Source organism: Thunnus maccoyii, chromosome 12, assembly GCF_910596095.1.
Source record: "Thunnus maccoyii chromosome 12, fThuMac1.1, whole genome shotgun sequence".
Classification (NCBI taxonomy): domain Eukaryota; kingdom Metazoa; phylum Chordata; class Actinopteri; order Scombriformes; family Scombridae; genus Thunnus; species Thunnus maccoyii.
In genome coordinates, this window is record NC_056544.1 from 25,142,673 (window position 1) to 25,155,972 (window position 13,300).

General features: G+C 39.8%; 1 protein-coding gene and 1 long non-coding RNA gene across 7 annotated transcripts; both read left to right on the forward strand.

The window, feature by feature from the left end:
• The first annotated feature begins 1,812 nt into the window (after positions 1-1,812).
• LOC121909422 (acyl-coenzyme A thioesterase 1-like) lies at positions 1,813-5,503 on the forward strand. Of its 6 annotated transcripts, none has more exons than XM_042429972.1 (4): positions 1,813-2,749; positions 2,968-3,470; positions 3,918-4,120; positions 4,728-5,503. In XM_042429972.1, the coding sequence occupies exons 2-4, from the start codon at positions 3,014-3,016 to the stop codon at positions 5,334-5,336; spliced, it is 1,269 nt and encodes a 422-aa protein (XP_042285906.1). In that variant the 5' UTR covers positions 1,813-2,749; positions 2,968-3,013; the 3' UTR covers positions 5,337-5,503. The 6 variants fall into 6 exon arrangements, with proteins under 6 accessions (XP_042285906.1, XP_042285902.1, XP_042285907.1 ...); XM_042429968.1 differs by having other exon boundaries at positions 1,813-2,229; XM_042429973.1 differs by having other exon boundaries at positions 1,813-1,912.
• Positions 5,504-8,584: 3,081 nt separating this feature from the next.
• On the forward strand, positions 8,585-12,864 carry LOC121908971. The gene is made up of 3 exons (XR_006099339.1): positions 8,585-8,731; positions 12,143-12,253; positions 12,783-12,864. It is a non-coding gene; the product is annotated as an uncharacterized LOC121908971 (long non-coding RNA).
• The last annotated feature ends 436 nt before the right edge of the window (positions 12,865-13,300 follow it).

Consider the following 13,300-nt stretch of genomic DNA (forward strand, 5'->3'; position numbering starts at 1 on the left):
CAAATCATTGGCAATAAGTCAAGTTTGTATTTCACAAACACACCCATTCCTTTGAGGAACAAACAAAACATTCTGCACCGACAGTTGAGATAAACAGTTTACTGGGTGGTGCACCATCAGGAAACTGTGATGAACATAAGGGACTTTTAACCCACATTACAGTCATTTTCATTCTAGATGGACACTTGCTTTAACCGCAGGTAGGTCACATTTCTACTTTTCTGACTTTTCTTTCCCTCTGCAGTCCCTGAAAGGAAATTAAAAGATGCACATGAACATGGTACTTTGTTAAAAAAAAAAACTAACTCTTCTTTAGAAAAACTTAACATTTCATGATGACATTACATTGTGAGAAACGAGTCTCCTCTGTGACAAACTGCTTTCTTTACTAAACATTTGTTCAAGTCAATCATTTTGATAACTCACTTAGTATTTGATGGACTAAGATAAAAGCCATTACAGTCACTCTCCTTCCTAATCCTTATGTATTAATTTGCACTGGACTTTTTCCAAGCGTCCTTCACAGTCAACCCTTGTCTTGTCAGCTTCCATAAGGGAATACATGCACAAGTCTTTATGTGAGGCAGGAAGAAACAGAGAACAGAGGGCTTTGGTTTTTCATTTTGTGTCTGAAGACTGGTTGGTTTTTGACAAGCTGAGGTCTTCTATTGTTGTCTTGTTTTAATCAGTGCTCCATCATCTGTGAACAGGACACAGATATATGTGTGTATGTGCATGATTACCTTATCGCCTCTCTACTTTGTTTTGAAATCCACTGGCTATTTTGCTTTTTTTTTTTAGTCATTTAGACAGGTGCTCTGACTTTATAGTTTTACATGTATGTAATAAATCTGTGTGTGATCCTGTGTGTTGTGACACATATCACAACTTACAGCCCTCACGCTCTGAGTCATACCTTAAATGACAAACCATGTAAACGAAGACTTTTTCTATCTCAGACTTTTTTCTTGTCCACATAAATCCTGTTTTTGTTTGTTTGTTTGTTTTTTAACACTTTTTTTTATCAAGTGTTCATATAATTAACAAATTAAAATATTTAAAAGAAATGGTACACTTCATTTTTATAATGAGGATTGTAATCATAATTTAACCCATAAGAACCCGGACCCATTTCTCCTTAAAGGAAAATTATGGGGAGTATAAAACAGACCAAATGGACCACAAGGAACACAAACTCACAAAAAATACATAGTTACATAAACAATATGGTATATACCTGTATAGATGCACAAATAATTAATTAGTTAATTAGAAAAAAAAGCAGCGATCCCATCGCAGCTACGCCTCTCCGACACGCCGACAGGATCTGATGTTAATTAATGTTCTGTGTTCTTCTACACATCCAATAGGCCAGCTGTTACACACCCAGTGCATGTTGATACTGTTTGGAGTAAAGCAGCCGTCCTCCTGATAAATCCTGAGCTCCATTATGTCGAGCAGCGCAGCAAAACTAAAAACTGTAGTTATCAACTTGACAGATAGAGGAAACTATCAAGCAACGTTTAGCCTCTAAAATATTTTTTAGACAAACAAGCGAAAAATTAATGGTTTAATTTCTATTCTAATTGTGATGAAGGACTCGTTTGTTTGTGTATAATAGTAGTTGAGTCAATCAGTTGGGTAGTCGGATCATCCAATCAGCTCCCTTGTTGTAGTAGGTAGCAGGGATCGGCCAATCAGCGCCCTTGTTGTAGTAGGTAGCAGGGATCGGCAAATCAGCGCCCTTGTTATTAGCAATGCAAGCAGTGCCGGTTGCTATGTTTTTTTTTTATTTCATAGTTACCATGGAGAGCGGAAGAGAGAGAGACTGCAGTCGAGTGTATATTGTACATAATGGCCACTCACGAGCTATCCTCGTATGTGTGCGTTCAGAAACATGAAAGTGGATCGTGTAACGTAACTTTCTGTGCCTTTAAGTTTATATTAGCGATGTAAATATGTTCGGTTCAGATCAAAGCTATTAGCATAAAGTCCGCTAGCCACATGCTAACACGCGCTATAGTAAATGTAATCAGTGGCTGTTACCGCCATGGTGGAAATGTAATTGCTCACATATTCTGATATTCATACTCCGGCTGTATCGCTGGGCATGTTAGGATTAACAGTGATGTCATGACTACTATTGAAGTGCCTTATGACGGCGGTGGTCTCATGTGACCAAAGTGTACGTAATACAAGTGACTTGCTAAACAGCACTTTACCTCTAGGGTAAGTAGAGTTATGAGAGGTGCTGTTAGGATTTATTAGCATTAGCACTGATTAATGATTCCTGTCAGCAGTGTTGCTGCCTGTGAGCCAATGCTGTTTGTTTATTCTTGTTTGTAGAACCACACACACACCTGTGTATACCTACCTGTTGGTATTAATAAACCATCGAAGAGAGCATCCCAGCATCCCTGCATTCTTGCCGATGCACCACAGTGGTCACCTACCCCCTAACTAGCTACAGTTACAGTTTGAGCTATCATCCTCCATTATACTAATTGTCGATTTGAAGAGGAAAACCGGTTAGGGTGTCTGTTATCAGACAAGTTGAACAGCTTTGGACGGAGGGTCCTGTGTCTAGTCTGCCGGAAAATAGAGGACGTCAGCTGAGTAGGCGATCCTTCAATGTGGCTCAGGACGCATTGCGTTTACACTACTAAAAGAACGTGGTTACATGCAGCCCTGACCACCTCCGAATGTGGCCTGAGTGATCGGATCCCAATAGGTCTTCAGTGCATCTTGGGTGCGTTTACACCTGTATTTAGAGCTCACCCGAGAGGCATGTTAATACCAAGTGTAGTGGGAGGGGTGTTTTGCCTCTTTTGGGGGATTTGACAGTTAAAGTACTCTTTTTAAGGAAAAACATGTTTGAGTCAACTTAAATGAATTTCTATTTGATAGTCTCCTGAAATAATGTAACTTTCCTATTTTAAAAATTTTTTTTTTTTTTTACAATCTCAGCACAAAGTCAAACCTTGTGAAGAAAACAACAGTAGTTTCAGAAGAGATGGCCTCCCAAATCAGAGTGAAGCTGCTGCCGAGAGCCAAATGCTTGTTCGATGAGCCCGTTCAGGTGAAGGTGGCTGGGCTGAGGTCGAGGCAGGTGGTCACCATGAGGGCCAGATTGACCGACGAGAAAGGAGTGGTGTTCAGCTCCTCGGCCACCTACAGGGCTGATGGGAGCGGGGAGGTCGATCTGGAGAGAGACCCCTCGCTCAGAGGGAGCTACGTCGGGGTTGAACCCATGGGTCTGCTGTGGTCGATGAGGGCGGACACCTTGCAAAAAAGGTTTCAAAAAAACAATTCGCTAAACCCCCAGGTGGTGAAGTTCTCTGTGCTTGAAGAGGAGGGGGAGGGCAGAATCCTGGCAGAAGTGACTAACGAGAGGGTCTTTATTGGAAAGGGGGTCACCCGGCTCCGTGTCAAGGAGGGGAATATTCGTGGAGTCCTGTTTACTCCCCCAGGTTGGTTGCTTCATTGTTGTCGCTATTGTTGTCTTTGTCAGGCTTTAACTTCATTTTTTAAATTTCAAGCACAATGCCAGTGTTATTTTATCAAAAAAGTATTATATTTTATCAAAAGTTCCTGAAAAGAGACAAAAACCCACTGATGACCTTATCCTAAAAAGTACTGTCTCTGTAGCCACAGGCTTATATATGAATCTTATGCTTTGTACCAAGTCAATTGTTGTCCAAAAACCCTATTAAAAACAAACAGAAAAGCAATATTATAGCATTGGCTGGCTTAATACCTCTTTAGCCACACTGGCTTTTCAACATCACCAGCATGCTCGTGAATAGTAATAATAGTAGTGGCAGTTCATATACTGTAAACACAATATGAAAAATGAAGATGCATCATGACATTAAAGATGTATTTAATATTGTGCTCTCATGTGTTCTCTGATCCAGGAGAAGGTCCATTCCCTGCTGTGTTGGATCTGTACACTTTAGGAGGAGGTTTGTCAGAGAAAAGAGCCTCTCTGCTGGCCAGTCGAGGATTTGTGGTTCTGACTGTAGCCGCGTATGGCTATGATGACATGCCGAAAAAAATTCAAGAGGTCCAGCTAGATTATTTCGAGGAGGCAATGCAGTTCTTAAAAAAACTAGATAAGGTGAGTTCTCTGAATTTCTGAAATTTGATTTCTAAAAGTAAGTTAGCCCGGATGCCTCTATACTTAGCTAACTCTCCCTGGTGAATCCTGAGGGACAGAAAACAGTCAGTGACTCCCTTCCTGTGACACACAGATGCATAAAAGCAGCCCTCTATAACTCTCTGCTTCAACACTGCTGTGTGTAGCGGTCAGGGCTAACTATATGTAGCTGGTATTGCTCCACCTCTTGCTCTAACTCCAGCTCCCTCCCAACTAGAGACACTTCACATCCCTGTTTACTCAGCCAGGGTTCAGCATGCTAAGGCCCCCACCTCTGACATTGCACCTGACCAGACCCCGACACTTGTGGGTGTCTGGCCCACATGAGAGCAGACTCATGTTGCTTCTTTTGGCTGAGCCTAAAATCATTGAGCTCCTGTCCCAAGTCAGTCTCAGTGAGAGAGTCCCCATATCCCTATTCCAGTCAGGGTTGCTCTTATCTGGAGATGCCATTGACGTCTTGATGAAGTGCAATAGAAGAATAAATAATAAAAAAAGATAAAGTGAAAAAGCAACTAATGTGCAGTCTGTTTTTGTAACTTGTAATCTGCACTTTGTGTTTTTACAGGTGGGCAGCAAAGGAGTTGGTGTATTATCACTTTCAAAAACTGGAGATGTTGCTCTTTCAATGGCCTCTTATCTGGCAGGTGTTGATGCTGTAGTGTGGATTAATGGCTGCTGTGCCAACACACTTTTCCCCCTCTACTATAAGAAAAGCCTACTTCACCCTGGGTTACTGTTTGACATGAGCAGGATGATTCCCACTGAGTCAGGGTTCGGCATTGTCAAGAATGTTATTAACAATCCTCTGGCAGAGGAGAACCAGGCCACCCTGATCCCCATTGAAAAAGCCAAGGGACATTTTCTCTTTGTGGCGGCAGAGGACGACCTCAACTGGGACAGTAAGGCTCACATGGACGAGTTGGTGGAGAGACTGAAGCGTCATGGGAAGATGAACTTTGAAAGTGTGTGTTACCCTGGAGCGGGACATTACTTAGAGCCACCTTATGGACCCTACTGCCGCTCCAGCATCCATTACATCGCAGGCACAACAGTCATGTGGGGCGGTGAGCCCAGGTCCCACGCAGCAGCTGAAGTCCACATGTGGAAGAAGATCCAGGAGTTCTTCAGATCTCACCTGAGCTGCAATGATACTCAGGGAACAGCCAAACTCTAGATGCAAATACGGTTATATAACCAACATCAAAACAAGTTTAGTTGAATTAAGTTGATTTAATGTTTTCACAATTAAAGGTGCTATGTGTAGCATTTAGTGGCATCTAGCAGAACGAACTAGGCAGAAATGGAATATAATATTCATAAGTATGTTTTAATTAGTGTATAATCACCTAAAAATAATAATCATTATGTTTTCATTACCTTAGAATGAGCCCTTTATATCTACATAGGGAGCATACATACTTTATGAAGCCAAAATTAGTATCTCCAGTGAGAAAACAGAAAACAATCACTAACAATATTTAGAAAACTATACCTTCGGAGTGGAAGCAAAGTGGAAACAATAGGATTGGACAGATGTTAGATCTCTGAGGAGTGTTTTTGGTGACTCATCATTTGTCATTATTTGTAGATTAATTTGTTGTAAACAAGAAGGTGACAGTGAAGTATTGGACAATATTTGCATCACAGTTATGGTGGCACACTAAGTATTATAAGTTTATATTTTCTGACTGTAAGTGCACAAATTAAATTACTTTGTATATTTTTGTTCAAAAGCAAATGAAATAATGTTATTTTTTTAACTTTATAACTTCACAAAAAAAAAAAGAATAATATTCATAATATCCATTGATCACCAGACAGATTGAATCACATCAATCTCAGCCCCTGTACAGTACGGCTGAAAAAAACATACCTGGGCACATTTTAATCTTAAAGAACAAAGAATTTCAGACATTGGAAGAACACTTGATACAAAATTGTGAAGCTTTTATGTGTTAATATTGTTTTAATCTTCCCTTCAGACTCACTGTATAACACTCAGCAGCTACAAATCACCTGGAAACAACCTTTGCAAAAGAGAATAAAACTAAAAAAGGAAATGAGAGGCAGGGAACAAAACACGAGTTCTTGGTAACTATATCACCCTGATCTTTCTCTCTCGCTCGCTCTGCAAAGACAAGAGATAACATGTTATTGTTCGTAGCAGGCTCACTACAACGCAGGTTAATCAAGATAGCAGAGCCAGCCTTGATCTGTCTCCTCGATTTATTAAGCAGCACTGTTGAAAAGCTTTTTTTTTTCCTTCTTGTTCTATATGTGTCTGTATTTGTGTGCTCCCTTTCCCTTTCAGTGACATAGAGGTTTCTGGCTCTTGAAAGGCAGGGGTTGATCCAAATACTGCACCTCCACTAATAGATGTACAAGCATCAGAAACTCGAGGTTGAGGTTGTACCTCAGTAAAAGTGTATTTATATGTGAGTGTTCGGGATTGATGGCGTAGCCTCCGTTGCTACTTGGTATATGTTTGAGCTGACGTGCACCTCCTCAAAAATGTAATTACATCTTTGGGCTTTTGCGCCTACGGAGACCACATGAGCTGTAATTGGTCAGCTTGGGGTGCCTGTGTTTTCTCTCACAGTCTTTAGATGTTGTCAATAATTAATACAACATCAAGCAACGCCTCATTCAGTGCTCTAGTTCATCCCAAAGGTGTTTGTTGGGGTTAACGTCAGGGCTCTGTGCAGGCCAGTCAAGTTCATTCACACTAAACTGGGTAAACCATTTCTTTATGGACCTCAATTTGTGCATTTTGTACTTCTGGCCATATAGTGTTTAAGGCACTGTATGTAAGCATGCAGAGAACCACTGAGAATAAGAATTGAATTTGTTATATATATGTGTATATATATCTATATCTATATCAGTCGGTTTAACCGTCAGTTTGGTCAATGAAATTGATTCTGATTCTAAATTGTATTTGTACGCAATTGTAAAGTTTGAGCACCTCATTCTTTTAATAAAGCTAAAACAGTGATTGATAACATTAGGCTTTGACAACTTCAATTCCCATTGGGCATTGATAGCTCATATCAGTGTTGTTGAATGCAAAATAATAAGGATGCTTGTTTCCCTTCTTCGCCCACAGTTCAATGTTTAAACTTTCAGTCATGAGTCCACTTCTCTAAGTCATTTCCTTCATCTTCTCTCTCATTTATTGTGACTTATGCTGGAGACACTAATGAAAGGGAGTTGCACAAAAACTCAAACACACCCTGGTGTGCTGCTCTAGCTTTTTCACTTGCATCATCAATCTCACTGCTCCGTCACAAACAGAATTCATAGGTTCCATTACTAGACTGTTGTTGTTTTGCAGTTTTCATCATTTATTTTAAAGGGGACCATGATGCTTTTCCTTATATATATAATATATACAGTATTAATTGTGATATATATATATATATATATATATATATAATGTTACAATGTTGGATGTTCATGTTAAATGTGGCCAAAGTTTCAAATAATGAGGTAAATGTACATAGAAGTAATCCCCGTGAGCACCGGCTTCAGACTGCTCTGAACGCTCAGTTTCCAACATTTTTTTCTACTTTCAGCCCGAGCTGACATCAGCTCGTGACAGATTTATTTATATGGTCATCTGCTACACGCACAGCGCATGAGTTTTCTGCTCCTCTCTGCTAACATTATGGCATATTTCCATTGTTTTGAGGGTAGTCACGATGAGCCATGACTCGAGTTGAGCTGGAACACTGTGAGTATTTTCCATTACACAGCAGGGCAAAGTAAAACAAGTAGTTTACCTGTTGGAAGTGTGCTGGTTGTTTGCAGCTCTTCATCAAACATCATCATCACTGTGGCTGTTTCTGCTTGTACTATTCCTCCCTGCATTATTTCTAAATGATCCACTGAATGAATAGCTCTATCGGTTTTGACACTGCTAATGAAGCTCTGCCAATTCGGTGAGGAACATGTTTCATATCCTGTAAATTCTTCACAGTAAAAGTCTCCCGTTATTTAGTCATTTAAAAGCTTTTAATATAAAGAGGCAGACGCCTCTTCATACTGCTTGTTAGAGACGGAGACTGAACTGAGGGGCTGCATAAAGGGTCAGTATAAGCCAAATAAAGAGTTTTTTGAACTGTGAATCATACAAAGCTACTCTAGTGGAATCCCAGAGTAAAAATAAAGAGCTGGAAATGAGCATAATAGGATCCCCTTAAGCTTACAGGAGTCTGCCATTGCTTTCCTGATTGAGAGCAAATGCCGGTGCAGCTGTGACAAGCCATCCATCATGATGCTGTGTTTTGTGATTGTGGCCACAGGCCTCTTGTGTACACAGGCTATTACTGCTGTATTTTTAATGAGGAATAACGACAAGGAGGCATGTAGCAGTGCTGATGGTGAAACAAAATCAAAGAGCAAATATCATGGTACTGCAAAGTTCGTTAGAGTGATATGAATCTATTTGAGGAATGTGAAACCTTATTTGCACATAGTTAAACTTAAGACAGAACTGTTAAATCAAGCAACATACAGTAGATGTCAGCAAAATCCTTGTTGCCTAAATTTGTTTTAGTGTCAGATTATGTGAGTATATTTCTTTTTTTTTCTAATTAAATCTAGATTCTAGCCCTCTGCAAGGTTGTACTTGGATATGGTGATGCTTTGAGCTAAATGCTACTGTCAGCATGCTCACATGCGCCCAATGAGTATAGTGTGTTAGCATGCTAATGTTGTCTAATTAGCACTAAGTAGTAAGTAAAGCTGGGGGAATGTCATTAGTTTTCCATGTATTTTTAAACCAAAGTGACAAATTGAAAATTTGACCTGATGATTTGAAGAAGTTAACAATCGATATGAATGTATGTTCCGAATTTCATGGCAATCCATCCAATACAAGGCATTTAATTCAAAAGCACAACCTGCTGTTGGCACTAGAGGAAAAGTCAAGGGATCACCTTGATTAGGATTCATTGTCTGGGAAGTAAATGCTGAGATATTTCCCAGGGTAAGAGAAAACTGACCTGCTGGCACTAGATGGTCCTGAGATTACGAAAATGGTTAGGATGGTTCATCCTTTAGACATTATGAACATCTGTACAAAACTTAGCAATCAATCCAATCCATCTAATATCTCCAATAGAAATATTTCAGTCTGAGCCATAGACTGTATTTACAGATAGATGTAGCAAGGTGTGATGTCACCCATTGGTTTGCATTGAAGCCAGTTTGAAGCCCAGAGTTGCTGGTTATGGTTGGCGCCATGTTTTCCATCTGGAGCCAGGACCTTCCAAATAAGGAATGTGGGGTTATGCCTTTCATGTTCTGGAAATACACCCCACTCAGGCCGAGGCCAACGCTAGCATACTGGGAACACCAAGTGGTGCACAATGGCTAAGGTTAGCTACTTTAGCTAAATTATGCTAAAATGGCAGGTATCATAATCAAGTAACATTAAATTTACCAAAATATTGCAATAATAGTTCGACTCAATGTGAGTTCTGGAGCCGCGGAGAACAGCTTATGAGCCAACTGCCAATCACAGCTGTCAATCAATGCCCACACGGCAGACATCAAAGCTACTATAAGTCTTCAAATCTTATTAACGGAGCAATAATTTCCAAAATGACCACCAGCACACTTATTAGAGGGCCAAAATTTAGGGATTGAGACCATATAATGACTCGTAGAAAATAATGACTTAGTATTTCTAGAGGGAAGTTGTCGCTTTTTGAATGGGAGTCAATTGGAGCCAGGGACTTTAAGGTACTTTTAGGTTTTTGTGTCTAAACTGTGGCTTTAGCTTTTGAAAATGCGAGACAAGTATTTCGAATGGTGTCTATTTTAAACATTGTTGTCTGAAATTCAGCAAGAAATGGATAATGTTATCTGTCATACCAGAAGATAGGAGATAATAATTGTGTATTGTCAACTGAAGCTTATTTTGAGAGCAAACTCATCATCCACTGTGTGCTGTGTAGACTCATTTGATCATATGTTGTCTTGCAGAAAGTATGGGCGACAAAAAAACCTGTCTGACACATTTATTCCATGCAATTTGTCACCCTCACTGCTGAGCCTGTGTTGTGCACATGCAGGTTCATCCACCTGATTACCTCAAATATATGTCAGCTCTGACTAAATTTCAGCAATATAGTATCACACAGACCTTCTCAGATTCCATTTTCTTCTTTTTCCAGCTGTGTTTACTAGCTCTGGTTATCCAGAGTAGAAAACAGTGAGAAATCAGAGCTGTGTTGGTTTTAGCTGTGTGAATTGTACTGATGAAAATTACAAGGCTATCATGTCACCTCTGTGTATTATTAGGCTGTATGTAGTCTACACCATGTAATTAGATCAGCAGGCTATCAAGGGCTGGTGGCATCTCTGTGCTCATCTGGTGCAGATTTGTTTAATTGCGTGTGTGAGTCTTCTGCATGTCTTCATTGTGTATTATTATACTGCATTTCTGATCATGAAAAAATCAGCCCAACTTGATAGGTATTGTTGGCATCAAAAGACGGGACACAACGGTAACATAAAAAGACCCAACTGTGCTTTAAATTCAGACAGCTCCAACTCTTGAAAGCCACTGCTCTTTTAAAACTGAAACTTAAGAAGAATCTCTTGCACTCTGCTCAATAATGCATCACACGTCAGCATCCTTTTCTTCAGCACTTCCAGGATGCTTTAAAGAAAGCATTTGGTTTCCAGCAACTGTGATATTGATTACTGAATGAGGCGAGATTCCACATAACTAGTTATTTTAGTCCAACTGGGTGTCATCACTAAATTTGATAATAACCTTTTAATCGATTGAAATGGTGCTTAAAAAAAGAACAATTTTTGTTCGGTTTACAAAGTGAAAATCACTCAAACAATAGACCACAAGCTTGTTTGAAGAACATTATGTGATGACAGATTGAGACTGGAAGAGTCTTGACATCATGCTTTATAGTAAGGGACAGGCAAGTTATTCAGTCTTTTTGTTCCTGTCTTCCCTGAAATCAATAAGGGTCCATTTACATCTCATTAAACATCAGAATCACACTTGTTGTTTTAAAGGGAACATTTCAATATTTGGACCCTTGTTTGCTGGAGTTACATGAGAAGAATCATGTCATTTCAACTCCGTGTTCAGTAGATCAGTAGAGATTGGTCCTGGATGTTGTTAGCATAGCTTAGCACAAACACTGGGGACTGTAACACAGCTAACCTCCACCAAAAGAGGTTCCAACAGCTCCAGCTGTCTTATTTACATCTTGTATCTTATTAGCAATAAAGCCATCAACATATTGAAGAGTCAGGCGGGTTCTGTTTGGAGCTGTGTGAGGTGACTGGGTTAATGTTTAAATGGCTCAATTTCATAAGCCAACTGCTTGTTAAATCACAATGTCTTCTTTGCATCTACATGTGTTAAACACATGCATACAGTGTGTGAAAATTACCACTTTGTTGTCACCTTCGATGGAGCCAGGCTAGAAGTTTCCCTCTGCATGCTAAATGGATGCTAAAGATGCTAAACTAAGCTAAACGTATCCTGGAGCTACCTCTGCACCGAACACACAGAGGATATTGAATTAATCTAGAAAATAAACACATGGATTTCCCCAAGTGTCATAGCATTTAAGCTTTTAAAAAATGGAACTACAGCATTGATATTTAACTTGAACAGAGAATTTGCATGGTCATTCTGTTTATTTTTTCATTAACCATGAAGAAAATCCCTCTTGTAGTCTTTGATTTCATGAATAAATGAGCATCAATGAGAAAACACAGCATTCGATACACTGTTTTCATCTAGCAACATTAATTGCCTCTTCATTTACATAACCAAGAGCGGCTCGAATCCTTTTTTATCTTGTTGTGTCCTTGTTTCTTTTCCTGCATCATACATTAAGTACCAGCAGAGCTACCGTATCATCTCCTGTTTAATTCATTTAACAAGCACCCAAGGAAGCAGCGATTCCAGAAACATTTATTCAAATCCCCCGACAGTTCAGCGGCCCGTGTGTTTGGCAGCGATCCTCGGGCCTTCGCCAAGACGCAGTTGACGAACCGTGTGAGCCAGGCTTTGAAAACACAGGATCAAAGACTTCCATGTTTCTGGTAAAAGCATAAAAATTGCTTGTTCGTCCCATGAGTTCGGTTGTTTAAACTGATCCCAGTGAGACCTGCAAAGGTTCACTGAGACTCGGCAACATAGACACCAGAGAAAGACTTCCATGTGTCAGAGCTAGATAGAAGTGTTCATATTTATAGTTTTCTGAGTCATGTCTGCTAATGCTGTGTAGATTTATGCATTTATACAGAAATAGAGTATGATTATGAGCAAATGCAGCTTAACAAACTCCTCTCTTTCTGTCTCTCTGTCTGACAGGTCCATTATGATGTACGATATGTATTTTAATCATATCCATGAGAACTATCTCTGCCTTACAGAGAGTGAAAGAGGTTTTTCCTAATGATGTAACACCTTATTTAGCCTCATGGAGGTGCTATAGTTGAACATATTGAGCTCAAACACAACTTTACAAGTGTAATTGGTCCAGCTTTGACAGCTGATTTAAAACTACTCAAGTAAAGAGTTACTCTGTGGTACACCATAATTTGTCACTGTTCCCTGTTTCCTAAACAGAGTTTCCTCTTCTCAGTACCATGGTGTGTGTACATCTCGCCCCTCTTGGCTCTGCTGATGTGTAACAGGATGTGAGTCTGCATGAATAACTCCCAGTTAGCAGCTGATGAGTCTTCATCTTGGACCAGCTCACAAATGAAGGAACAGATAGTGCACATGGCAGGCAGCTAGAAGATCTTAGTCTGTATTTGAGGGAAATGACAGAGAGATGGATTGATGGTGTTTAAGAAGTTGATTGGATGAGTCTTTGCATGTGTATGCATCCGCAATAAAGATGGAAAGTGTGTTTATAAACATAGACGAGGAATACAGCTAAAAGTGCCGTACAATCGTTTTACACCATACAGTATGTGAGATGATCAGTTCATCTCTGCTGAGGATATTTGGTGACATTAAACAGCATCATACACATCAGCATGCAATATAGTTGTTGACTGCAACCAACGATTATTTTCTCAGTTCATCTATAAAATGTCATAATGGTGGAAAATGCTTGTTGTGATTTTTCACGGCCCAAG

Coding starts and splice junctions, on each gene's coding strand:
- LOC121909422 (XM_042429968.1), top strand. CDS start 2,156: ATGACGGCGGTGGTCTCATGTGACCAAAGTGTACGTAATACAAGTGAC. Junction 2,230..2,967: donor AACAGCACTTTACCTCTAGG/GTAAGTAGAGTT, acceptor TTACAATCTCAG/CACAAAGTCAAACCTTGTGA. Junction 4,121..4,727: donor TCTTAAAAAAACTAGATAAG/GTGAGTTCTCTG, acceptor GTGTTTTTACAG/GTGGGCAGCAAAGGAGTTGG.